The 27,718-nt window shown below is 36.7% G+C and overlaps 4 protein-coding genes across 5 annotated transcripts in view; 2 read left to right on the forward strand and 2 right to left on the reverse strand.

Moving 5' to 3' along the window:
- The window catches only part of galt (galactose-1-phosphate uridylyltransferase), a 116,066-nt gene extending 103,504 nt beyond the window's left edge, over positions 1 to 12,562 (reverse strand). The window contains exons 1-6 of the mRNA XM_026273102.1: positions 12,207 to 12,562; positions 11,455 to 11,624; positions 10,477 to 10,552; positions 10,251 to 10,299; positions 5,106 to 5,235; positions 316 to 372 (exon numbers count right to left, since the gene is read on the reverse strand). Of these exons, the coding sequence (XP_026128887.1) occupies positions 316 to 372; positions 5,106 to 5,235; positions 10,251 to 10,299; positions 10,477 to 10,552; positions 11,455 to 11,624; positions 12,207 to 12,243 (519 nt within the window). The 5' untranslated portion in view covers positions 12,244 to 12,562. The remainder of the gene's footprint in view (positions 1 to 315; positions 373 to 5,105; positions 5,236 to 10,250; positions 10,300 to 10,476; positions 10,553 to 11,454; positions 11,625 to 12,206) is intronic.
- Positions 12,563 to 12,676: 114 nt separating this feature from the next.
- Positions 12,677 to 16,135, forward strand: LOC113109528 (sigma non-opioid intracellular receptor 1-like). The gene is made up of 4 exons (XM_026273103.1): positions 12,677 to 12,951; positions 13,240 to 13,440; positions 15,288 to 15,380; positions 15,465 to 16,135. The coding sequence occupies exons 1-4, from the start codon at positions 12,807 to 12,809 to the stop codon at positions 15,692 to 15,694; spliced, it is 669 nt and encodes a 222-aa protein (XP_026128888.1). The 5' UTR covers positions 12,677 to 12,806; the 3' UTR covers positions 15,695 to 16,135.
- A 788-nt stretch (positions 16,136 to 16,923) lies between these two features.
- On the forward strand, positions 16,924 to 22,459 carry LOC113109529 (katanin p60 ATPase-containing subunit A-like 2). Of its 2 annotated transcripts, none has more exons than XM_026273104.1 (16): positions 16,924 to 17,065; positions 17,598 to 17,668; positions 17,788 to 17,954; positions 18,126 to 18,162; positions 18,235 to 18,352; positions 18,450 to 18,548; positions 18,673 to 18,738; positions 18,834 to 18,911; positions 19,252 to 19,422; positions 19,885 to 19,948; positions 20,071 to 20,189; positions 20,306 to 20,397; positions 20,524 to 20,634; positions 20,716 to 20,878; positions 21,962 to 22,064; positions 22,174 to 22,459. In XM_026273104.1, exons 1-16 carry the CDS (start codon positions 17,015 to 17,017, stop codon positions 22,311 to 22,313), a joined length of 1,650 nt encoding a protein of 549 aa, XP_026128889.1. In that variant the 5' UTR covers positions 16,924 to 17,014; the 3' UTR covers positions 22,314 to 22,459. The 2 variants fall into 2 exon arrangements, with proteins under 2 accessions (XP_026128889.1, XP_026128890.1); XM_026273105.1 differs by having other exon boundaries at positions 16,926 to 17,065; positions 19,324 to 19,422.
- Positions 22,460 to 22,609: 150 nt separating this feature from the next.
- Positions 22,610 to 27,020, reverse strand: LOC113109530 (haloacid dehalogenase-like hydrolase domain-containing protein 2). Its single transcript, XM_026273106.1, has 7 exons — positions 26,986 to 27,020; positions 26,256 to 26,364; positions 25,198 to 25,406; positions 23,631 to 23,715; positions 23,304 to 23,520; positions 22,826 to 22,889; positions 22,610 to 22,741 (listed from the first exon to the last, which is right to left on the reverse strand). Exons 2-7 carry the CDS (start codon positions 26,354 to 26,356, stop codon positions 22,629 to 22,631), a joined length of 789 nt encoding a protein of 262 aa, XP_026128891.1. The 5' UTR covers positions 26,357 to 26,364; positions 26,986 to 27,020; the 3' UTR covers positions 22,610 to 22,628.
- Positions 27,021 to 27,718: the final 698 nt, after the last annotated feature.

Below are 27,718 nucleotides of genomic sequence, written 5' to 3' on the forward strand. Positions count from 1 at the left end.
GACTGTTTTGGTGACGTCTTTGCTCGGATCATCTCTGTACTTCCCTAATTGGAGTCTACAGGCTTTCGAAGCTCCTGCTTGCATTAGCCGTGTCTCGTCAGCAGTCTCTCCACTGAGGGGACAGTTAAAGACCTATTTCAGCCTAAAAAAAGAGCAGTCCAGATGGTCGAAGACTGCAGCGGATACGTCTTAATCCGCAGAGTAGCATTTCAGGGATCTCTGCCTCAGCCGAGTCGACAGGGCAAGCGCTAATTGGCAGGAGGACGGCTAGAAATAAAAAGGGACATCAATGAAGTAACGAGGTTGACGGCGTACCTGACAGTGAGGATGGGGGTTTGAGCAGCCCATCATGGCTCCTTTATTCTCGAAGATCTGAAACACGAAAGAAAAAATCATTACGTGCTTTCAAAGAACTCAGACATAACAAGCCACGGCAAACTGTATACAAGTGTACAGAAACACACTCAAACAGACAGGTGCAGACAAAACACACACTCTGTTATTGAGACATGAAGAGATCAGAGCACATGTTGCTGTTTAAAAGGAAACATCCTGTCGAAGGGAGTTTTAAGACTTCCTGGCACCTCCCTCAAGGGCGATTCGAGCAGGATCTGCCCTTGACTACTCCACTTGATAAATATTGACTCGGCTAAAGTCGCCGCTCTTCAGGGTCTGTAAATCGCAAAGATGAGGCAGCACACATGCTCTGATGTGTTTAACAGAGAGGAGATAACCACCGGTGTTAACCGAGGAGTTCGCTAACCGGGATAAACTGCAAGAAATGTAGAAACGGCCCTGGAGATGCTTCTCGAATTGAACCTTGCTGCACCTAAAATAATGATTTGCTGTTTCAAGACAATCGCATGCAATTATTTTACGAGGTGGTGAATTTGTATCACTTCATACAATGTGATTTTTACAGAATCACACGGTTTACGAAAAACAAGCAACTAAGGGACCGATTAACTTAACAAATTAGCGTTAGAGTGCAATTCTATAAAATCCTGCGGGTGATTTACTAACAATCCTCACATGAAAGAACACAGACACATCCAGATCATCTCCATAATGACCAAGAGCAGCGCAAATTACTGCCTGCTTTAAGACATGCGTTTTGGCTGTTAAATAATGCCGCAAATACCAGTGAATTGATGAGTGCGAATATTAGTAAATCGTGTTGCGTGATTCATTTAAATACTCTCCTCCCATACATTTTAAGATTAAAATTAAATTCTTACCAATGCATATTCAATAAGGTGAGTCGCAAAAATAACGGTCCATGACTTTTCAGTGCTAATTTACCACTGGGTGTCTAAATCCAGACAGTAGTTTTTAAATGTTGAATGAGTGTTTGCGCTGACACATTGTGATAGTTAATCTAGCCCTATACCTCTAAACCTAACCATGTGTGGCGCATAACGGTGGCAAGATTGTATTTAAATGCTAAATATACATGAATGCCATCACAATGTCATAATTTCGAGTGGGAAAAACTATGTTTTCTTTAAGTCATGAGCTGCTGAGGTGGTGGCATGTAAGTGAGAAAATACATGAGGTGCAATACATACCGTGACTCTACTGATGGCAAATTTGATCAAATAAATGTTTTTGTTTTTGTTATATAAAAAAAAAAAAAAACTAGCTAAATTGAACGTACAAAATGCAACAGTATTGTAGAATATACACTGCCTGCCCCCTCAAAAAAAATGAAATAAATAAAAGTCATTATTTGGAAAATTAATAAGATAATAAATTTAAAAACCTGAATGGATTTTTTTTTATTATTATTTACAAATTTTTTGCAAGGCAATGTGTAATGATTGAATTTACAGCACCTTCAGAAATTTCATAAAATCACAAAAAAAGCAAAAATATAAACTTAAAAAGGCGATTATAAAGGTTGCTCCAGCCAAAGTGACTTGCACACAGCATAAGCAGATGGCACAAAAAAAAAGTGATTGTACAAATGAATTATCCACCAAATCACCAAAATGTAAAATAGTTGCACATTTCCAATGAGCGTGTGTTGATTTGTTTGCATGTGCATCTTTCAACAAATTACTGAAGAAAATGTTCATTGGAAAAAGGTTTTTGTGGGGAATTTTCAACACTGATAATGAAAGCAATAAGAAAAAAGGCATGTCATGGACCTGTTTTTAATTAAGTTAACTTTCTCACATCAAAAAAAAAAACGTTACAGCACATTGCGTTCTAACTTGACATGGCATTAAAAAAATCTACAAAAACAAGTAATTTGTCGCAACACATGCAAGACCACACAAAGCAATCAGAACATATTTTAATGTTTAAATATGCAGCTGTGTAGAATTACTGTATAATTTGAACCAATAGGATTTCACAGTGTGGACTCAAAATGCTTGTCACAGGCCCAGGTTTGGACACGGTGTTAAGTTACAGATTCGGTGTCCCTGGAGAAACCTGAGGTTGGCACTGTGCCGTAATGCTGTAAGTCTGCAGCAATGCTAGCTCAGCAAAAGAACTGAAAGTGTTTCCTTTTGCTATGAATACATAGATACATGCACTAGAGCAACCTTGTGAACCATAAAATGACAGTCTATAGGAGGTGTGTCCAATCCTGCTCCTGTAGGGCTACATGTAGAGTTTAGCTCCAGCTTACCTGCCTGGACGTTTCTACTGATACTGAAGATCTTCATTAGCTGGTTCAAATTTGCTTAATTGGGGTTGGAGCTAAACTCTGCAGGAAGGTGGCCCTCCAGGAACAGGATTGGACGGACACCCCTTCCTTATGAAGCCTAATGAACTTTACACCGTCACCTTATACAGGTGCATATTAGTACTTTAGAGTAGTAATAAGCACCCCGAAGTAGGGTGCTATGACATCCACTTTATTATTATTATTTTTTTAATTCTTCCCAAATTCAGTAAAAAAGAAAGAAAAAAAAAGAAAATATGGACTTTTTTAATAATCAAAAAGCATGTCGGGAAATCATCGCACTTACACAATTGTTTACTAAACGTTTAGCAATATATATATATATATATATATATATATATATATATATATATATATATATATATATATATATATATATTTTAGTATCCTGTGAAATTTTAATAACAGAAACATATTTATGTCACAGTTTCTTAAAGTTAAGCTTCTTAGCTTCTGTGTGTGTATACACATTAGTACAATGATACAAAATACAAAATGCTCATGCAGTGACTCTCTCAGAGTAGCTGGAGATGAATTTCATGTGTTCATGTCGTCCAATGAGACGCCAGAGGCTGAAAACACCACGAGCATCACGCAGGCTTCAAGCCAAACAAAGGCATGCAGAACATTTAAATAGTCTTTTTGCAGTTTAATATTCATATACACTAGTTTATATCGCTTCTTTTATTTTATATGTACTGACCTACTTTTTTTTTTTTTTTTTTCAGACAAAATTTGACAAACATTATTTAGCAAATTCCATTTTAGTGACATGATTCCATCCGTGTTTTAATTCCACATCACAGAAATCATAGGGCTCTACTTAAGGTACTGCTATAAACCTTTTAGGTGTAATTAGGGTACTAAGTTACTTCTTTTAAGATAGTTCTATCTCTAAAAGTAACATTTTTGCTTCTTTTTTTCTGAGCTTGTACAGACACAAGCAAGCGAGCACCACAAGAATGCAATCCCTTCTCAAGTACAGTTCAGTGCTGATAGCTTTGATAGCATAATCTGTTCCAAAGGTGAATGGAGGTCTTACAGGTTTGGAACGACATGGGGGTAAGTGACTAATGACATTTTCATTTTGGGGTGGAGTATCCCTTTAATGACCGAATTCTCATTTGAGGGTAAATTAACCCTGTAACTGATGGCACTGCTCTCCTTGATAGTTTGTAGCTGTTATGTATCGTACATCATTAAAAGTACATTATAAAAGGTGTTGGTACACAGCCATATCTTTAATGTATATTGGATTCCTGCACTCCAGGAGAATACACTTTTCTTGTTTTATTTGGTATTGGATGTGTTCTATGCTCCTTTGGAGTCAATGAGTGTCCTCCTTTATTATTTATCAGTTTGTGGGAAAACTGGAGAACTAGTAGTTGGTTTGTAAGGACAACTGTTGTACACATTTATTTATTTATTTCTCATAGCAGTTTTAAGTCAGTTACATAAAAATAAAAAGTTGAGTGGACTAATTGAATTCCAAAAAATAAGACTCATTACCCCTAGTGTGGGACAGTGGGTGCAATAAAACGTGCAAGTTTACTACTGAAAAGCAACTAGTAAGACACTAAACAAAAAGCACAGACTGTACCAGTAATGACTGGACAAGTTCCATACAGTTAAATGAAGGTTAGCCAGTCCTAACAGAGGCCAATAATCTATTAATGTTAAGGAATAGAAGAAAAAAGGGTGGAAAATAGTCATATAAAACTAAATTATAACTGTTTGCGGCATATGAAGTATAACTAACATTATAAGTGGACTTCAGAGAAAAACATAAAATGATAAAGTGTGTAGGATTCTGTACCTTTAAGCAGAAAACCTTCGTTAAACTGAATCTATAGTCTGTCAAAAAGAGGCTCAGAAACTCTCTCACGCTCATAAGTTAACTATCTTTTGGCACAAACATCTTAATTCACTGCATTCATATCCCTGAACCCGTTTGAAGTGCTCCATTATTCCCCGGCAGGAGCATTAAAGTGTCCAGAGAGGCCAGAGGAGTGCTCCACACTGCCTGCCATTGATCAGCACTGAGACACCCTGACTGAAGAACATCTCCCAATTGATCCAATTAGTGCTGATGAGGAGGACTGGGACAGGACCCGATCGAGCGCTGTCCCTGCCTCCGTCTCCTTTAAACACACACTCTTATGCAGTCACATCCCCGTGACTCCACGGCTTCTAGAGAGAACGTTCCTTTAGGCAACAAATGGTGCAAATGTTTCATTAAGTTGCTACGCCCCCCAGAGAGTCACAGTGAGATAAATGTCTGTTATTTTAAGATGAGTCATGTGTCTTAAGGCTGAGTTTTAGTGCAGAGTAAATTAAAATGCTTTGCTTGTGAATGCAAGGTAACAGGTGTACCAAAAAAAAAGAAGAAGAAGTGAGAGGACGTACGAACCTGCACCCACGTGTACTCAGCCCCCAGCTCTACGATCAGATCTGCCCACTTGTCAATCACTTTGCGGATCTCTGCGGGCGTCATGAGGGGGAGGGTGATGTCAGACCGGGGGTGGAAACACATGACCTTACTGAAAACAAACACACAAGATTCGTTTAAAACGTCTTCTTAACAATATTTTGGATAGATCTATGTCTGTCTGTCCATCCGTCTATCCATCCCTCTATCTATCCGTATATTTATCCATCTATCGATCTATCTATCGATCTGTCTGTCTATCCATCCATCCATCCGTCCGTCTGTCTATCTATGTATCATCCATCCATCTATCCATCCATCTATCCGTCTATCCATCCGTCTATCTATCTATCTATCCATCTATCCATCTATATATATATCTATCCATCCATCCATCCATCCATCCATCTATCTATCTATCTATCTATCTATCTATCTATCTAACTGACTACTACTATCTATCTATCTATCTGACTACTATCTATCTATCTATCTATCCGTCTATCTATCTATCTATCTATCCGTCTATCCATCCATCTGTCAATCTATCCGTCTATCCATCCATCTGTCAATCTATCTATCTATCCATCCATCTGTCAATCTATCTATCTATCTGACTACTATCTATCTATCTATCTATCTATCTATCTATCTATCTATCTATCTATCTATCTATCTATCTATCTATCTATCTATCCGTCTATCCATCCATCTATCCGTCAATCTATCTATCTATCTATCATCTATCTATCTATCTATCATCTATCTATCTGACTACTATCTATCTATCTATCTATCTATCTATCTATCTATCTATCTATCTATCTGACTACTATCTATCTATCTATCTATCTATCTATCTATCTGTCTATCCATCCATCTATCCGTCAATCTATCTATCTATCTATCTATCCATCTATCTCACATTTCTCCAGCAGTTATGATCTAAGCAGCATTCATCATAAAACATACAGTAGATGTTACACTTCACCTTTGAAAATCATCCCGACAGAGTTATGAATAAACACATAGTGTAATTATGTCAGCCCTGAATGAAACCCAACAGCTGTGCAAACTTCCCAAACTCTCCTCTTTCAGGCTTTATGTGGGGCAGCCAGTTCCCTCTATTAGGCGTCCTTGACTTGTTTGCGCCTGGAGCGCTATTCTTACTACTTTGAAAACAATGTCAGATCCCAGTGCATTAGAGTTGAGCGTCAGTTGGCAGGGTGTGTGTGTTTGCGGCCTGCTCTGCTAATTAGATGGTTTCACACACAGGTGCTGTTTCAGAGCTCCGTCTGTACCTCCTGGGTGTCTGTAAAGTTCTCTTCTGCCTTCAAAAATAGTGCATAAAATGGTCCAGTGTGGAGGAGATAAAACTGAAATCTCTAGGGATCAGAGAAATCAGGGTAAGAGACAATCTAATGGTGTCTCTCCCTTAAAACATGTCCATGTGATGATCACTGCTCACATACTGTATAATGGGCCTGAATGACTTTGTACAAAGACTTGTCTACCTCTGTCACTTCTTTGAGGACTGCACCACCTAGTGTTAACAATATGACACGACCAGAAAGAGAAAGGGGAATACAATTTTTGACAAATTATTGTACTGATTAGTCTTTAGCCTGCTGGTATAATCAAATTATTTTTCAGCTAAGAAGTTGGGAAATTTAAAAGCATTATACAACTCAAAATCGTATATTATGTATGATGTATACATTTAAATATTTATGAATATAAATATACATATTAATATTATTACTTGTATAATATTAACAGAAACTATTAGCTTTTCTAAATACAACGTTTAAATGCTTAAATACAAAAATATAAATTAAAAATATCAAAAAATTCAATCAAAATGATGAAGCAATAAAATGTAATACAAAAACTAAAAATGACAACAACAACAAAAAAAAGGATATTTAAAATATAAATTATGAAAATGTAAGAAATTCTAAATTAGGATCAAAAATACCTAAAATAAAAAATAGATAAAAGACAATGGTATTTTTGTATGACTGTAAGTGAACAGCCAGTACATTGTGTAAATTGTTATTTAGCAGACATTATCCAAAAGACTGTAAGTGCACTTACCATGAAGTCACTTTTAAGCATTCAAACGTTTTAGTTACCAGCCCAGATTTTTTAATAACTCAAGTCACACTGTTAAAGATATACCAAAACACAAAACCAAAGTAAGAATATGAAAAACTGTGATTTCATAAATAACAATACATAATACACTAACAAGCACGATGCTGATAAAGCCTTGATTTGACTCAAACTCATTGCTACAACATTTAGTTATTTCCTCTCAGCTAACGTTTTCCTGAGGTGATGCCAGCAGAATCAATTTCTACACACAGTGTGATTAAACTCTGGGAAATAGTTTATTAGCAGTGCTACAGAGGGACCATGAGCCACAATAACAGAGATAACGCACTGTGCTGCAAAATATCCCTCAGTGCTCTAATCTATGGCTATCTGTGTTAATGTACCAGAGCGATAAGCAGTCAGTTCTCAGTCCCACACACACACGACTTCAAACCAACCACACCCACTTCTCCTTCTGTCCCCTCACTGAGGCAAAAGTATCCAAACTTCTCCTCTCCAGCCATCCTATAACATGCCCTCTAGACCCAATCCCTTCACACCTCCTCCAAGCAATCTCCCTTACACTCTTAACAGCACTCACACACATCATCAAAATATCTCTCCTCACAGGCAGCTTCCCCACTGCATTCAAGCAGGCTTGGGTAACTCTACTGCACTAAAAACCTACATTAAACACTTCTCTTACAGATAGCTACAGGCCTGTCTCTCTCCTTCCATTCATAGCGAAAACCCTCAAAAAGAGTTATTTTCAACCAGATATCATTGTTTCTTTCACAGAACAACAAACTGGATGCTAACCAGTCAGGTTTCATGAGTGGCCATTCAACAGAGACTGTACTACTGTCAGTCACGGAGGCCCTGGAGATTGCAAAATATGATTTCAAATCATCAGTTCTTATTCTGCTGAATCTATCTACTGCTTCTGACACTGTCGATAATCAGATCCTTCTGTCTAACCTCTCATCACTGGGCTTCACAGCGATTCCACTTCGCTGGTTTGAATCATATCTTACTAATAAATCGTTAAGGGTGGCCTAGGGAGGGGAGGTATCCAAAGCACATCAACTTGTCACTGGGGTTCCTCAGGGATCACTTCTAGGACCCCTCCTCTTCTCCATATACACGACATACACGACGGTCCCATCATACAGGCACATGGCTTCTCTTACCATTGCCATGCTGATGACACACAGCTCTATATCTTATTTTAACCAGATGATCCAACAGTAGCTGCATGGATCTCAGGCTGTCTAGCGAACATCTCGGCATGGATGAAAGAATATCACTTACAGCTCAACCTGGCAAAGACTGAGCTTCTTGTCTTCCCTGCCACTCCAACTCTACAGCATGATTTTTCCATCCAGCTAGGCTCAATCTTGCAGGTTTGCACTGCACAACATCAGAAAGATCAGGCCGTTTCTAATGCAGCATGCTGCACAAATTCTTATCCAGGCCCTTGTCATTTCTAGGTTGCACTATTGCAATGCTTTGTGGCTGGACTTCCATCAAGCACACTCAAACCTCTTCAAATGATTCAGAATGGCTCAGCACCCACCTACTTCCACTCACTACTACAAGTCTACATCCCCTCCAGAAGTCTGAGATCCGCTGGTACCATCACAGAGAGGCTCAAAATCACTTTCCAGAACATTCTCGTTCAACATTCCTGGCTGGTGGAATGATGTTCCCACCTCTATCCGAAAGCTGAATCACTGAAAATTTTCAAACAACAGCTGAAAACTCATCTGTTTCTAAATTACTTGACTTCATCTTAAAAAACAAACAAACAAAAAACTCTTCTTTATTTATTCCTTTGTTTTCTAGCTTGTACTTATTTGAACAATGTCTAAAACTTGGTATTACGAGCACTTCCTGTGTCTGTTTGCCTCTTTAAGATTAATCACTTTATGTATCTCTAATTATAAGTTGCATTGGATAAATGCGTCTCCAAAATGACTAAATATAGATGTAAATGAAAAAAATAAATAAATAAAAATATATACTGTTATAAGGAAAATGAAGAATAATATAAAATAGGGAGGGTGGCATGGACCTGGTTAAAGATCTGGGCGAGTAAGGACCAAGAGGAAAGAACCTACTGTAAGTTTCTTTGGATAAGCATCTTTTAATCCCCCTTTTTTTGTTGTTGTTGTTTGTTTGTTTGATGCCAAAGATCCCCCAAATGTGATGATCCCCTTCCGAGGGAACCCCCCAAAAAATAGATGCATCTATATAATTTAATCTTATAAAGATCTATTATTATAGCTGTAAAAGGGTATCTGGAAAATATTTACTTTCTATTAATTTGATTATTCCCCCCCCCCCCAACCATTTTGACTAAAATGTTACATTTATAAATCTACAGACACAGAAAATTATGGTTGTGAATGAACAATTGCAATTGATCAGATGATTTTCAAAAAGACTTGTGAAAAGGAAAATTAAATAATTCCAAATAATAACTTTTTTATTTATTATTTCAATTTATTTGTTTGTTTATATAAAATGCATTTATCAGTTTATTTATTCATTATTTATTTATTTACTTAGTTATCTTTAACTTTATAAATAAATGTATTTATTTGAAGTTATTTATTTATATCAAATGTATTTATTTATTCGTTATTTGCATTTATGTTATAAATGTATTTATTTATTTATTTGTACTACATAATAATCATTTGCTTATTAAATATTTATTTTTCATTTGTTTACACTCTGTCACGATTTTTTTTTTTTGTCTGTGGAATGACCTAGTACTCGCCTAGTGGCTTCGATTATCATAGTTGTTTACATTATCATATATCTGCTCATTTAGAAAAGTAACCGCACACCTCTCTGTAACAAGTCACACAATTTATAAAATCCTTCTTCTCTTACAAACAGTGCACAATGAGACTCATGCCTAATCTGAATATTTAGGCTTAAGCGTTGTTTGTTAACAGTAACGCCAGCAGTACTAGTTGGTCATTTTCGTTCTTAAAAGAAGAAGAAATAAACTGTTCTCACCAAACACCTCTGGCTGCTTTGCTTTGGAAAAGTGGATGATGATCTGATCCTAGAACCAGTAATAAAACAGATGATCAGCAAACTGTTAAAACATTGAAATGAAATGCTTCACTAGCATACAGATCATAGTTGCACATTAAATGTTTTACAATTACACCCAGCAGGAAGTTAGCAGTAGATATGACTCTGAACTAAAGTGAGGACTGAATGGGACGGTAGATCATACCGGGATCTGGAGCGTCAGGCTGGAGAGCAGGGAAATCATTGTCAAACATGAACGTGCTGTCATACTCAGGATTCACCTGCAATAAAACAGAGGAAAACATCCCTGAGCGCTCTCTCTCCTTCAGTTTGCTCTTCCTCAGCTTGACATAATATCCGATTAGACAAGATGCTTCCAGCCAAACGGATATCTGAACAACGTGAAAAAGTGAGTTCAAGAACTAATCTGAATGTGAAGTAGCCTGGCAACTTTCTGTATTTAATTAATCATTAAATAATAATGTCCAGGAATGAGAGAGTCAGCCAGGAACATTCGTCAGGCTTAAATAAACTATGCCAGTGAATATCCATCGCTGTATAACTCACACGGGCAGATGGAGAGAAATGTACGTTCAAGGAAAGGATATCACCGCATTTTTCTGCTTAGTCAGAGAATGCAGACACATCACTTTCCACAGAGAAGACACTTTCATCTGTCTTCGTATAAAAAGCTCCCATGATGCCGCAGGCTGAGCCAGAGGTGTCAACAGCCTATAACTAGAAGCTCATGAATGTTTAAAATCCTGTAAATGGACCGTTTTATAACAATCTGATAAGTCTCTATGACATTGCAAGGCTTTGACAATGCTGCATTTATTTGATAAAAAAAATGAACATAATAATAAGTGAGATAGTATTACAAATGTAAAATGACTGTTTTCTATATATTGTTAAAATGTAATTTATTCCTGTGATCAAAGCTGAATTTTCAGCATCATCATACTCCAGTCTTTAGTGTCACATGATCCTTCACAAATCATTCTAATATGCTGATTTGCATATTATTATTGCACGAGCAGAAAGGACAGTGAAGATCTCTTGAAGAAACAGAACAAACTGAGACAGACTCAATCCAGAAGATCTGTGGCAACGTCTCCAAGATGCTTCAAGAAACTACCTGCAAAGCTACAGTACTGTTAAAAGTACTAGCCGTCTTGCTCACCTGTCCATTAGCCCTCACGCTGCCGGGACAGAGGGGGTTGTGTGGGTCGTGTCGAGGGATGTTGTCCTCTGGGGGTTTCTCCACCTGTCCTTTCCACGGACGCTTCATCCGGTGAGCCGAGACCAGAACCCAGGAGTCCCGCAGGGGATTGTACCTTAAATGCTGATGCTCTGAAACAAAGTCAAGAATCATGTGAGATTTGATTCGAAAGGTAACAGGCAGAACTTTGCCACTCAGTGTGTTCATTTCTAAATCACAAACCACAAATAATCTTTTTATAGTCTTTTTAAAAGAGCTTGTAAATTAATTTTGCAGGACAATTTGACAGTTTAAAACAAACATAACTATCATAAAATGAAATCCCAAGTAACCTATACTTATTTTAAAGCATTGTGATAAACAATAGCATTTATAAAAAATACTAAAAATTTATTTTATTTTAGAATGACTCTTAAAGTGAACTAGTAATATGAGTTTGAACCATTTGAACCGCTTCATTGACCAACTGTCCAAACGAACCGATTCGGTAAAATGACTCGGACTTCCCACCGAATCACATGAATCACATGATCCGCTTCCAGCCGTCACGTGACTCATCTATCAACTAGAACATTTTCAGCGGATTCAAATCAAAGGAATAGTAACAAAAACTGATTATTGCATGGTATTTAAGTTTTCTCTGTGAATCACGCAGAGTTCAAAGCTTAGAACATAAATATACACAAGTGTCAACATGTCAAAACATTCCTTACCTTTAGGATCAAACGTGGGTTTACTGAAACTGTCCATTTTACTGCTTAATATAATCTCCCGAGCTTACGAAATATATCCGATCACAGTCACGGGGATTTTAACATGAATCAATTGATTGTTTCTTTCTAGAGGTGCAAGTTTTCATTTGACCTCCCTCCTTAAGAGCCTCACGTGAACAGTGCTGCGCAAATAAAACGCAGTACTTGGCTTCTAAAGATGAATAAACCGAACTGTGCTGGCACTGTTTACAGGCTCCCCGAGAACATTAATAATACCACATACATAAATACATGCATTTCTTCGATATGTTTCACTGTATCAATAAAAGCTGCTTTGTGTATTTTGCGTATTTTGGTGGTTTATTGATGATAAACATGCACCGCCTTCTTCCGTGTAGCGCCCTGAGCGATTTCATTGGACTAGAACTCCCCGCTTGTGGCACCCGATTGGTTGCCACCGACGTGACGTCACCTCGCGTCATCGCCCGTCACCTGTCGTGTGTGCAATCATGCTGTGCGTCTGAATGAAGTCTTGTTTAATGTCTTTCGCAATCTTAGTCAGCGGTTTACTTTCAAACAGTCGTTTTTACCCGGTTTAAGATGTCTGTAATACGCTTTATTCTAAAAACGGTGGTGGTTCTCGGGTTTCTGGCGTTGACAGTTCAGTTTATAAGATACTGGATGGCAAATAAACAGTATGTCTTTACAAAAGAAGATGTTGCCAGGGTAGCCAAACAGTATGCAGGTGAGTTCTATTCTGAAGTCACATCTGTTGACATGATGTTGCAGTAATTCTTGTTCTTCCTAGCAACACAAAGCTTAAAAGTTGTATTCAGATAGTTATATTGTCTGTCTAAAAGAGTTGTTTAAAATATATTTTGAGCTAATAGCACATCTAATAACATAACTCTCCATTAATGACTCTTCCCAGCTTGTCAGTTGTCTGATAGATGTGTAAACCCAGTCAAACTGGATGTGTGATGTGTGTGTGTGCGTGTGTGTGTGTGTGTGTGTGTGTGTGTGTGTGCCTCAGGCCAGGACCACGAGCAAGCCTTCTCTAAGGTGGTGCTGGAGCTGAGGAAGAGGTACCCGGGTCACATCCTGCCCGATGAAGACCTGCAGTGGGTGTTTGTGAACGCAGGTGGATGGATGGGCTCCATGTGTCTGCTGCACGCCTCTCTCACAGAGTATGTGCTGCTGTTCGGGACGGCCGTGGACACAGGCGGACACTCGGGTGGGTCAAGAACATCTCCAGGGCATGTGTGTCCTCAAAATTAAAAGAAAGGAAGAAAAAAAAAATCAAAAATAAAGAATACTATAGGATCGTATGACTTTTTGCACTCCAACATTATTATTTTTTTAATATTTATTACTAAGTTCGAATTAACTTGTTGCAGAATAATAATAATTGAAAACAATTGTGTACAGCTGTATTGTATAGAATATAAATTAGTACATAATGTTTTACTCTAATGCTGTAAAAAAAACTATTGATAATAATCACCATCAGCAATAAAGGGAATTGAAAACAAAAACTAAAGAAATATTTTTAAATAAAAAATGGTCATATGATCTTAATAGACAAAATATGTCAAATTTTTTCTATTCCCAATTTCTTTCTTTTTTTTGGTGGTGGAGGTGGTGTTTTACCTTAGCTCTTAACTAAAATGAAGTAAGTTGAAATATTACTACAATTAATAGGACTATAAAACTAAATTTTTCTAATTCATTTATTTATTTATTTATTTTTCATTTTTTACATTTTAGTAATTTATTGACAGTTTAAATTGTATGTGTAATTTGAAACTGATCTATAAAATATTAATATTAGATGAAAACATATACTTAAAAAATTTAATGAAAAGTGATAAATATAGGTTAAATCTATCAAATAAAGATACATAGAAATATCAAAGTCCAAAATATAATAATAATAAAAAAAAAAAAAAAATATATATATATATATATATATATATATATATATATATATATATATATATATATATATATATATATATATGTGTGTGTGTGTGTGTGTGTGTGTGTGTGTGTGTGTGTGTGTGTGTGTGAACTAAAATTTAAGTGAAAACTAAACATATAAATACTTTATATAAATAATTATTAAATGACTGAAGTAATAAATAATGACTACAAATATAAATAAGTCCATTTCGAAATTTTGTTGGCATATCTTGGTGTATAAATAATTCTAAAGCAACACTGTTATAATTGTACTTATTTGTGACCCTGGACCACAAAACTAGTCATAAGGGTTGATTTTGTTGTTGTTCTTGTTTGTTTTGTTTTGTTTTGTTAGTATATGACAATATTTAGACAATATTAAGATACAACTTTTTGAAAATCTGAAATCTGAGGTTGCAAAAAAAATATTTTGAAAAACCATTACCTTTAAAATTGTCTAAAAAATTAAGTCCTTAGTGATGCATATTACTAATCAAAAATAAAATTGTGTTTGAAAAGGTTTTGATATATTTACGGTAGGAAATTCCCAAAAATATCTTCATGGAACATGATCTTTACTTAATATCCTAATGATTTGTGGCATAAAAGAAAAATAATTGATTTTGACCCATACAATGTATTTAACTGTGCTACTTATGAGTAGTTTAAGATTTATGAATTATTGTGATAAATTAAGATCTTGAAAAAAACAAGATCTACACATGGATATTTATGAAAAGGTAAAAGAACCAACATCATGCCTTACTTCCCAAACGAAAATAACCGTGAAGCATATTTTATTGGATTCCACTGTTTAGAGGTGTGTCTTACTGATTTATTTAAAAATGTATCACCTGAATGTATTTTATATTTAAAATTTTTGTCTAGTGTACATCTGAAATGTCTTTTATAACCTTTTGTGAATTGTGTACCTTGTATAATTTATTCAGAGATCGCCATAAAAGTATGGCATAAAAAAGTGGAAAGATAGATAAATAAATAACGCACATTTTTTTCCCCCACATCATATGTGTGCTCCAACAGTAAATGCAGCAATGCCACCAAATCTGGCTGTTTTTCCACATTAGGGTGTCTTGTATTCTCACGTTCCTCCTTCAGGTCGTTACTGGGCAGAGATATCAGACACCATCATTTCTGGGACCTTCAGGCAGTGGAGAGAAGGCAGCACTAAAAGCGAGACGTACTATCCAGGTACAGCCAGCACACGTCTCATCCGCACACACACACACACACGTGAGTCTGACGGTGGGGTGAAGCCTGTGTTTGTGGTGGCAGGAGACACGATCGTGCACGCGGTGGGAGAAGCCACGTCAGTGCAGTGGAGCGCCGGGACCTGGATGGTGGAGTACGGCCGAGGATTCATCCCCTCCACGCTGGGCTTTGCTCTGGCCGACACCGTCTTCAGCACACAGGACTTTCTGACTCTGTTTTATACTGTACGTGTTTATGTGAAGAGTATGATCCTGGAGGCTAGCACTTTCCTCACTGAGACCGGCGTCCTCTGAAACACACACACACACACACACACATCTCTGAGTTATTCTGATGACTGACCACAACATCAGCTGTGCGTCTGCCACACCCTGGATCTATGGAAAACACTTCTTGTGATTACTTTTCCAATGATTGAAGTTTTATTTTCCGTACTGTACAAAGAGTTTATTAGATGACTTTTCTAAAAGTGAAACACAGTTGTGGTCAACACAGTGTTTGTTTGAACGTGGCAAGATGTTTTAGCAGCTCCATACTGTCTTTAAACGGTTATTACGAGGTATGGATAAAACAATCAAAAGGTAGCTTCCTGTATTTCCAGATCACACTCTTTTCACATTAAATATACTAATGAATATTAATTGTTCCTTTATTTTTCATGAGATACATTGTTCAGAACTGATCCGTCTCCTGTTCAGCCCGCAGTCGCTCCAGAATAAACCTATTAATTGGTATTGGTGAAGTCTTTTATTTAAAGTTATTTAGAAATTATTTTGTTTGTTTTCTATTATGTATCTGGCAAATAAATTTCTATCGTGTATCTGTTAAATAAGGAATGTGACAAAAAAAAGAATATATGTATGTATGTATATATATATATATATATATATATATATATATATATATATATATATATATATATATATATATACATACATACATATATATTTTATGTACAAAGACTTATTTTTATTTCATTTTTTATTTATTTTTATTATTTAGTTTATCATACTGAATTTGCTGCTCAAGAAGCATTTTGTTATTATCATCAGTGTTAGAATGTTTTTGCTACTAAATATTTTTTGTGGAAACGATACCATTCAAAAGTTTGGGGTGAGTAATGTAATGTTATAAATCATGGTTTCCACAAAAATATTATGTCAGCCGAGCTCCCTTTGGCTGCCCATTGACCAAATGTATTATTATTATTATTATTATTATTACATTGATACTCATTATATTATTAATAATTCAGCATCAATAACTTTTCATAATAACTGAGTGGTAAATGATTTCTGAAGATCATGTGACCCTGAAGACTGGGGTAATGATGCAGAAAATACAGCTTTACGTCACAGAAATAAATTACATTTTAACAATATTTTAAAATAGAAATAATTATTAGAAATTGTAAAATAAATAAATTACAAATTGTACTGGATATTTTATTAAATATATTCAGTCTTGGTGAGCATTATTCTAAATGTTTTGGCCTGTCTTTTATGTAGTTTTGCCTGCTGGTGATCAGCGGCAGTATCACGCGCGCGCGCGCGCTCATTTCAGCAGCTCGCTGCTGTGTGTTTGTGTGTGTGTGTGTGTGTGTTCATATTAGCATGGATCTCTCTTATCAAGCCATAAGGACTGCTAATCAGGCCAGAGAGGCGGTGAGTGAGTGCTGAAGTCAAGATGTTGTTGGAGCTGTCGTGTTAAACTTTGTTCTCTATGATTTCACGCGAAAGACTGTAATGTGTTGAGCAAATAATATTCGTGTAACTGCGTGTAAAGAGGAAAGTGTGTAAGTGTATAAATACAAATATTGTGAGATAAATGAAGTCGAGTGCCTTTTTATCGTTTTATATAGCCTTTCGGATAATTTCTTTTTACAAATGGCAAGACGGCTAGTGATTACTAATCCGCGTGTTTACATTATTTGAGTCCTGTGTCGTCATAGCAACCTGTAATGCCGTCTTCGCGCTTCCCTCAGTGTGAGATTTGGCGCCATCTGACGGATACAAATATTCATCGATTATCTGTTACAGCTCAAATGTATCAGTTTGAGATACAATTAATATTCACTCATATCACGCAAAATATGCTACTAGTACTACAGTTGCTGCAAGGGACCATATTAAAGTCGTGACATTTAGTTTGAGGATGTTATTTTAAATAAACGTTTTACGAATGTATTTTTCTCAGGAGGAACTCAGAACAGAGACGCGCAGGAGAAATTTACTGGTTTTGATTTATCATCATTTAATGGAGGAGGGGTGAGTTCTTAAAATGCCATCAACGCCAAATAACATTACATTTAACAACACACAATAACAACACATTTAAAGACACAAGTGCAAATACATTTAAGTCATTTCTCTCTTTGACTGCACAGGTATATGGATTCAGCTAAAGCCTTAGAAAAAGAAAGCAGTTTTGCTTTATGCCGTTTTGAGGTGTGTGATAATGTTGACCTGGAGACCGTTCTTATGGAATATGAGAGTTATTATTTAGTAAAGTTTCAGAAATATCCCAAACTGACAAAGAAACTGACAGAACAAGGTGAGATTTTACTTTTTACTTCTGTGAAACTTCATAAATATTGTTGTATTATTTATGTGTGTGTGTGTGTGTGTGTGTGTGTTTGCATGTACATAAAAAGCCATTCATAGTGTAATAATACTTGTTAAAATGTTAATAAAGGTTATTATTTAGTGTAATTTTTCTTTATAGGAGAGGGTCGGCTAGTAAAGAGCTGTGGTAAAAGAAGGTATGTATAGTACTTTTACCACAAGAACATTCAAATGTTTTTATTCACCATGTGTGTATTAATTTGTGAAAGGACGTCATCATCCAGTCACACACTCCCAAAAATCAGCTCCGCCCAGCGACCTCCATCCAGAAACACTGTTAAAAAGACTGAATCTAAACTAACAGGAAGAGACTCCAGCAAATCCAGTGTAAGTCTACAAACTTATAATTTTTTTTTTTTTTGGTTTGAAGAAACTATTATATACTCTGTAAACAAGACAGAGTCGCTTTGCATGCTCTGTGCAGGAAGGAGAGCGGCTGACGCCTGCGGACGCATCAGGGTTTGGTCTGAACGTGTCTCCTCTCATCAGGACCGGGGCAGAAGATGGGACACACATGAGAAAGGTCTTTCTTTTTTAAGGCTTGTTTATTCAAACATTTGCCTCAATAAATAATATTTTGTCATCATGTTCTGTACTCACCTTCATGCAGTTTAAAACCCACATGACTTTCTTTCTCTCTTCATCAGGTTGATTACAGGAGTCTGATTCCTGATGCAGTTAAAGACTCAGTCGTGCCCTGCACAGATCTCTCAGTAGGTCAACTGCATGTTTACTTCAGATTCAAAGCAACTGAAACAGCTGTGATAGAAAATCATTCTGAAACATCCCTCATCCTTTATTCTGACAGGAGCGTTTGCTGAAACCCATAAGTGCCTTCACTGGGATGAACAGTGACATGAGGGAACTTGCAGCGGTTATTAGCAGAGTAAGTCAATGTTTATGAAATTACTTCCCTTGTGCGGCAGTTTTGTGCTATGTTAGGGAAATATTATGAAGAATATATATATATATATATATATATATATATATATATATATAATTGTATTTATATATATATATATATATATCATTTGATATTTTTTTTCATGAAGCATTACATGTGTAACGACAATCAGATAAATTTTTAATAATGAAAAATACTGTGCAATTCCAACACTGATTCAACACTAGAGAGCAGCATGCAGTCTGTTTTATGATACAGTGTGACACATCCCAATATTATTGTGTGTGTGTGTGTGTGTGTGTGTGTGTGTGTGTGTGTGCAGATACATACACAAGCTGGGACATGTATTATTGAAGCACTCCATTTCATCTTTCTCTCCTGTCTCTCCATAAAGGATATCTATTTACACAACCCCAACGTGCGCTGGGACGACATTATAGGCCTGGAGGCTGCCAAGCGATTAGTCAAAGAAGCTGTCGTCTACCCCATTAAGGTGCTTGGCCGCTAAACACTTTGGTATTTCTCCAGCTGCCGCCTGCCTTCGATTCTGAATACATCTCCACTAAAGGCTAGAGGAAAGCCGGGCTCTGGGTTATTTCTTAAGATGACATGAAATCTATACCTGAATACCATCCAATCTGACCGCTCACATCTCCGCCTCATCTCTGGCCTCTCTGCTGATGACTACAAATCCACAATACGCTCCCGACAAACAGGAAATGCAAGCGTTATTTGTCTTCCCCGACTCGATCATGTGGTGAAGGAGCCTGCTGTCGTACAGAATTACCTGGAAATTCTGCTTGTAGCACTTAAAGTCAAAACTGTATGAAGAATATGATTACATCACATTATGCTGAAGGACATTTTGAGGCTCAGTTTTGTTAATACTTGGACCATATCATGTATTAGATAAAGATAAAGTGGTATCTGGTTCTAACCACAATCTTTTTTTCAGTATCCGCAGTTGTTCACTGGAATTCTGGCACCATGGAAGGGTTTACTCCTGTATGGACCGCCAGGTCTGTTTTCTGTTTGTGTAAATCCATTTGTGAAAATATGAATATTCAGTCCCTGAATATAAAACATAACAAATTTTGTGTGTGATATGATCTTAATGTGATGACTGTCGCTCAAAAATCAGGCACAGGAAAGACGATGCTGGCCAAAGCTGTGGCCACGGAGTGCAACACAACATTCTTCAACATCTCTGCATCCAGTATTGTCAGCAAATGGAGGGGAGACTCTGAGAAGCTGGTTCGGGTCCGGAGAGACATTATTTTCTCAGATTTGTGTTATTTTGTTGTTTTATGAGATGTGTGGGGGAAAGGTTGTGCTCAGCGAAACACTGATTTCCCTCATGTTATAATATTCTACAGGTTTTGTTTGAGCTGGCAAGATATCACGCTCCATCCACCATTTTCTTGGATGAGCTGGAATCAGTGATGAGCCAGCGAGGGGTTGGCCAAGGGTGAGCATGAGCCTGTAACTTTCACTGACAGGAAGCTTATAAAACAACCTGAAATCTCACTCCTAGGACACGGTCCATAACAATTAAAATACACAATTTCTGTTTTGCTCTTTACATCTCTTTAAGAGGTGATCATGAGGGCAGTAGAAGGATGAAGACGGAGTTACTAGTTCAGATGGATGGACTGGCACGATCAAACGATCTTGTCTTTGTGCTTGCTGCATCAAACTTACCTTGGTAAGGAGTTATTGTGAGGAAACAATATTATTTTTTTCTTTTGTTATGGTTTTCCTTATAATCTTTCTAATCTGTCTTCAGGGAGTTGGACCATGCCATGCTGAGAAGACTGGAGAAGCGTATACTGGTGGGTCTGCCATCTGCCCCTGCCAGACAAGCCATGATCAGTCATTGGCTGCCTCCAGTTAGTAACACAGGGGGGGTGGAGCTACGGACAGAGCTGGACTATGACTCACTGGCACAGGTGAGAGAAACCATATAATACAGACAGACAGACAGATAAACATACAGACAGACAACAGACAGACAGATAAACAGACAGACAGACAGATAGACAGACAGACAACAGACAGACAGATAAACAGACAGGCAGACAACAGACAGACAGATAAACAGACAGACAGACAGATAAACAGACAGACAGATAAACAGACAGACAGACAGATAAACAGACAGACAGACAGACAGACAACAGACAGATAGATAGACAGACAGACAGATAAACAGACAGACAGACAGACAGACAGATAGATAGACAGACAGACAGATAAACAGACAGACAGACAACAGACAGACAGATAAACAGACAGACAGACAGATAGACAGACAGACAACAGACAGATAGATAGACAGACAGACAGACAGACAACAGACAGACAGATAGACAGACAGACAACAGACGGATGGATAGACAGACAGATGGATAGACAGACAGATAAACAGACAGACAGATAAACAGACAGACAGACAGATAGACAGACAGACAGACAACAGACAGATAGATAGACAGACAGATAGACAGACAGACAACAGACAGACAGATAGACAGACAGACAACAGACGGATGGATAGACAGACAGACAGATAACAGACAGACAGACAGACAGATAAACAGACAGACAGACAGATAGACAGACAGACAACAGACGGATGGATAGACAGACAGACAGATAACAGACAGACAGACAGACAGATAAACAGACAGACAGACAGATAGACAGACAGACAACAGACAGATAGATAGACAGACAGATAGACAGACAGACAACAGACAGACAGATAGACAGACAGACAACAGACGGATGGATAGACAGACAGACAGATAACAGACAGACAGACAGACAGATAAACAGACAGACAGACAGATAAAGAGACAGACAGATGGATAGACAGACAGACCGACGGACAGACAACAGACAGACAGATAGATAGACAGACAACAGACAGACAGACATAAACACAGACAGACAGATAAACAGACAGGCAGACAGACACATAGATACTATTGAGACAATTGTCCTGATATGTTCCTGTCCTGATGTTTCAGAGGACAGGAGGTTACTCTGGGTCAGATATCAGGTTAGTGTGTAAGGAGGCGGCTATGAGACCTGTGCGAAAAATCTTTGACGCCCTTGAAAATCACATTGAAGGTAAGAAATATGCCACGTCCCGCTCTGAGCGAAATTAAATTGCTGTTTCATCACGAAATCCTGTTTTGCCCACAATTCACAGTCTCCATTACACCATGCATCTTCACAGGTCAGTCCAATATGCCGGTTATTGAACTAGAAACTGTGACCACAGCAGATTTCCTGGAGGTGATTGCTCACACCAAACCGTCAGCCAGATGTCTGATGGATAGATACTCAGCCTGGGAGCAAGAGTACGAATCTGTCTGACACATGATCTCAGTATAACACAAGGACTGTTATTACAGCAACCAACATGTTTTCAGCGTACTACTACCTACTCTATTTATAATGACATGCTGTGTTTCTCACTAGAAAAACCTTTTAAAGGAAATATTAAAAACGATTTTCAACTACAGTTTGTTTTCACAGTTCATGTTTCGATTTAGTTTTATTTATTTTAAGTACATCAGAATAAATGCATAGGAAGTGCAATGATATTATAAGGAACAGTTAAACAATAATCAAACTACACAGTACCAATATTCCTCCATTTATTTTCTTTCTTTTTTGTCAGTTTTCCAGTTATTTAGATCCTAAGAGATTTTCAAGTATATGATTGACAGCCTCTGGAAAGCTGTCACACATCAGGTGAGGTGGCGGGTTAATTTTACCCTCATCACCAGGTCTGTATTTACCTGCAAAAGATCATTATTATTCAGCAAAAAAAATAATAATACTACATTATGAAAACACAAGTGCATATTAAGAATGAGGCCTACCAGTTTTTACTAAAATTCCCAGCATTCCTGCATTCTGTGCCCCACCGACATCATCTCTGGCATCCTGTGCAATAACAGTGTGGTTGGTGACAGACTAAATTAAAAGGCAAATTAATATATTCATTTCATAAAGAAATGGCCTTTTGTATTCAATATTTCAACAAATAAAAAAAAATACATCATATTTTGTATGAAGAAAATTAAGATTTTTGCATGGCCTAATTTTATTAGTGCAATTTAATTTAATTTAATGTGAAACATGACCCAGAAATGTTCTCCACAGAATTAGAAAAAGAAAAAATTACCATGATGTAGAGACCTAATAATATTTATACTATTTTCTATTCATTTTATTATAAAATAAATAAATTAATGTCCTGAAATACACTCTATTCTTTTCTTATTTTTGTGAAGTAAAATCTATCTATCTGACAGACTCAGACCCAAATATTAGAGTCCTATGCATATTCATACTCACGTCTCCTATCATCACAGCCTCCTCCGGTGAGCAGTTCAGGTCTCGTAAAGCCTCCAGGAAGAAGGCTTTCTCTGGTTTACCCACCACTGTGGCCTGGGTGTCAGTCGCGTACTCAAGACCCGTCACAAACGGACCCGGTCCCAAAGCCAACCCATCCTTCCTTTTATAGTATCGTGCTTTATGGATGGCAATGAGGGGGGCACCATCTAAAATCAGTCTGATTAAATGAGTCTAATATTAGAAGCAATATTTCAGCCACTCAGTGGGACAATTCTAATATTTACATGTTGTTTAAATGATCTATGAATATCTTCTAAAATCGTGTACCGGAAGGCTTTATTGAGTGTCTGGTAGTTGAAGTGTTCAGGTGCTAATCCAATCACAACAGCATTAGGATCTGAAGTTTCCAAACCTGCAGCATAGGAAAGAAGATCAACACAAACCCTTCTATGACAAACATGGAAAACAAAGCAGTTTTTTTTTTTTTTCTTCTAAAACTGTGTTTTAGCCTGTGTGTTTTTAATTTTATTTTTAATGTCAGTGCTTTCCTCATTACTTCGATGCTAGTGTGTATCACGGTTGCTCAAGTATTTTTAACTGGCAGCGCTGGGAAGGTTACTTTGGAAATGTTATATGTTTAAGATTACAAGTTACTCTATTTAAAATATAATAAGTAGTGTAACTTTTCAATTACTTTATTAAAGTAATGTAACATTACATTTGATTCGAATCATTTTCTCCACGCTCGAGCAGCTGTAGCCACAATGTCTCGTAAGCAATGCATTTGTATTGCACCACCGAATACACCTGAAATTGTTCATCTGCGCAAATCCTTTTACTCCAGACTGCTTTCTGAACGAGGGACAACTCAAGGCAGGTTCTGCTAAAAAGTTCAACCTCAAGGATGGATCAGTACTCACTGTTCGTGATCCAGCTGCACCTCCAGAAGAATTAAATCTCACACTTTATATCTTTTATGATTACTTGCAAATCATCTTTGCTCTTCCACGAAAGAGACGGGTGGGGTGAGCAGCAGCTCATTATCATTTAAAGAGACAAGCACCGAAACGCGTCGCTCTTTACGTGCTCTAATTTTTGACAAGGTAGAAAGGGAGTTGTTTTTACAACCACTGAGGAATTTTAACCACAACAACTTGTGGAAAATGGGTGTCCAATGTCCCCCACAGCCTCCACAAAATCAGACTCACTTTTAGATTTGAGGTTAATTACAAGAAACAGTTTAATAGCTATGATTGTTTTTATTGATATATTTTTTTAATTAAATCTTTGCATAGCTATGACAGGAAACACTGGCATCTAACAATGCTTCGGAAAAGAAAAGTTAATCTTACAAAAAAAGTCTATGCATAAACCCAAAAAGGAAGTAAAACAGTTTAAAAAAAAAAAAAAAAAAAAAAAAAAAAGCTTGTGCATGGAAGCCCATTACCGCCACTAAATAAAAATAAATAAATGTATAACTCGCAATTGTGTGTTATAAAGTCAGAATTGCAAGACATGGGAACCAGAATTGTTTTATTTTTTATTCACTGGCTTCCATATTATTCTGTTTCCTAAACTCCTGAATTTTTCCCTCATATTTTAGAGCAGTCATTTTATTTCGGGAAAGAAATCAATAAAATCTGTGTTTGTGTGTGTGTGTGTGTGTAAGAGAATCATATGTAACCCACTTTTTGATTGTCTATATTTTCAAAAATGACTAATTTAATTACTATTTTTTTCCCCTTAGTAACTGTAGCTAATTACAATTACATTTTGTGATTAAATTAATTCCGCTACATGTACGTAGTTGCTCCCCAACACTGTTGACTGTTGGCTAGGTGTTCTGAATGTTACGTCTGTTCAGATAAGCTGTAGAAATGAACAAGAGGCTGACCTGTGAAGTCCTCTAGAGCGCTCTCCTCCACCAGCAGTAGGGGGCGCACTGCTCTCTGCTGCAGGAGATTACGGGCCGCAGTGAGCGATGTGAAGATCTCCTGCTCCTGGAGGTCAAAGTTCAACCGACGCAGTCGCTCAAACAGGGTCCTCTTACATTCCTTCGTGGTGTTGGTCACAAATTTGACAGTGACTGGAGCCTGTCTTAATCTGGACAAGTACACGTCTAATTAGTTTCTATGCAATACCAAACAATAAACTATCTCAACTTAAAAATTGCACTAAAAGAGTTATGGAATTAAATAGTTTTGGTAAGCTGATTTCAGGTTGGCAGACATGTATTTAAGTTTTAAATAATACCATTTTGTTCATACAGTATACTGTCGATTACTTGATTTTAATTGATGTATTTGTTTTTAATTGATTTACACGTTGATGAACTTATAGCAATTATATTTAGACCCATTGCCTAAATTCAGTCTTTTAGTTGATGCTGTTTATTAGTGGATACATGAGAAAAACTTCAAGAAGCATTATTTGAAATGGGCTTCCCATCTGTTAATCACAATAAACTTTGTGCTTCATTTATTTTGATCTGGAATTGTACATTTGATATGAAAAATATCAGTTTTATCTAGAAGTTCATACAATACAGATTGCTGTAAAGGTGAGCGATAGTTACAGCACGAAATAAACATGAATGAACAGCACAGCTTGATGACCTGAATTATGTCCAATATAATCGCTCAGTATTTCAGCAATGGAAAACCTTAAAAAGCGTGTAAATAGTGTTGCGTAACGTTACATTTTCCTCAGTAGTTCGTTAGTTTGCTAGAAAATAAGAACTATAGAAAGAAACACTAATTTTAAAATATTATACCGCAACCGATTAGGGTTCCATGGACAATTTCCAGCATTGTGTCGGTCCTATTTGTTGCCTCTAAAATATTTCATCAGACAGAAATGTCTCTTTGTGAACGCATCTATATATATATATATATATATATATATATATATATATATATATATATATATATATATATATATGCACAAACTGACCGGGTTAATGCCTCCTGTGCTCCAGGGACTGCAGCATCCTCGATGTGAAGCGTCCCACTGAGATCAATGAGAACCGCTTTCAGCGCGCGACGAGATGCCATCACTGAAACTGAATATGACACACTCCACTAAGACTTATGATAGATAGATAGATAGATAGATAGATAGATAGATAGATAAGATATTTTGGCTTTGCCTGGACTGAATGGAGAAAAAAAAAACAGACTAACGTTAAACACGACGATTGTTTTTTTTTTTTTTTTTTTTGTGTATCATATAGTCAGTTGAGAGTGTTCAAGTAATGCTTTTATTCACATGAACTCTGGATTACACACAATGACTGTCTTCCAAAACAACATTTCATCTCATCATCTGTGTTTGACATCATTTTAAGGATTTGGAAACCCTACATTTATTTAAAACGAGCTGCCAAACAACAAGTGGTTTAAATGAGGTGATGCAGATTGATTTAAAAATCATATAATAATACACAACGAACTGAAAGATCGTGTAAATAGAGTAATGTGTTGCTGGTAGATTGCGTTTAGTTTTGTAATAACGAGACAACCCGATGTATAGACTACAAAAACAGAACATGTTCAGTCGTTTCCAAACGATGTGCGTATTGTATCTTAAACTGATTAAGAAAGGATTAAACTATGACCGTTAAAACATAAAACACATTTGACCAATAGAAGTTATTGTATACATTTCTATGAACTACACTTACTTCCTGCAAGGGTCCTTCTCTGGCGGAGGCTTACATTTAGCAGTCCTGAGAAATGCCTGTCTCAAAAGCACGTGCAACTACTTAACAATTACGTTGTTTTCTATTTTTTTGTTTTTTTATTCTCTTTTAATATATGTTGTGTAGCTGTATTTCATTTATTTATTTTTGTCTAAGAGCACACTGGCTTTTCTCCAACCTGGCATTGTCTAATCATTTAAGAGGGTTATATATGACAGATTAGTCACTCAATGAATGAAAAACATATGTTGGATATTTTAATGGCAGATTAAAGAGCATTTAGTACATCGATTCATGTCTCTTTTATAAATATTAGATTTGGTTGTTGGTTTACAATTTATATGATTAGTGCACAAAGAAAATTATATATTGTATGTATGTTAATTATGAACAAAATATAAAAATTGAATAAGTTATAGCATATGCATTGATTTAATCTTAAGGATATGTATTAATTCATGCCTTTAACATCCTTTCAGATCTCCATTTTTGGGGGGTAATGAGGAGCATAACTTAGCTGCCAAAAATATTATTCCCTGCCATGATATAAATCCTGGGATTGGAGAAGTATAAAGACACATCATCTTCAGTAATAACCATTAAGCATAGATTATCGAAGGGTTATGCTTTAATCGCTGCTCTGAACATATGGTGGTAATTCTGTGCTTTATCCGTGGTCTGGGCTACTGTTAATAAAAGGGCAGTGTAATAGTGA

The sequence above is a fragment of the Carassius auratus genome, chromosome 10 (genome assembly GCF_003368295.1).
Source record: "Carassius auratus strain Wakin chromosome 10, ASM336829v1, whole genome shotgun sequence".
Taxonomy (NCBI): domain Eukaryota; kingdom Metazoa; phylum Chordata; class Actinopteri; order Cypriniformes; family Cyprinidae; genus Carassius; species Carassius auratus.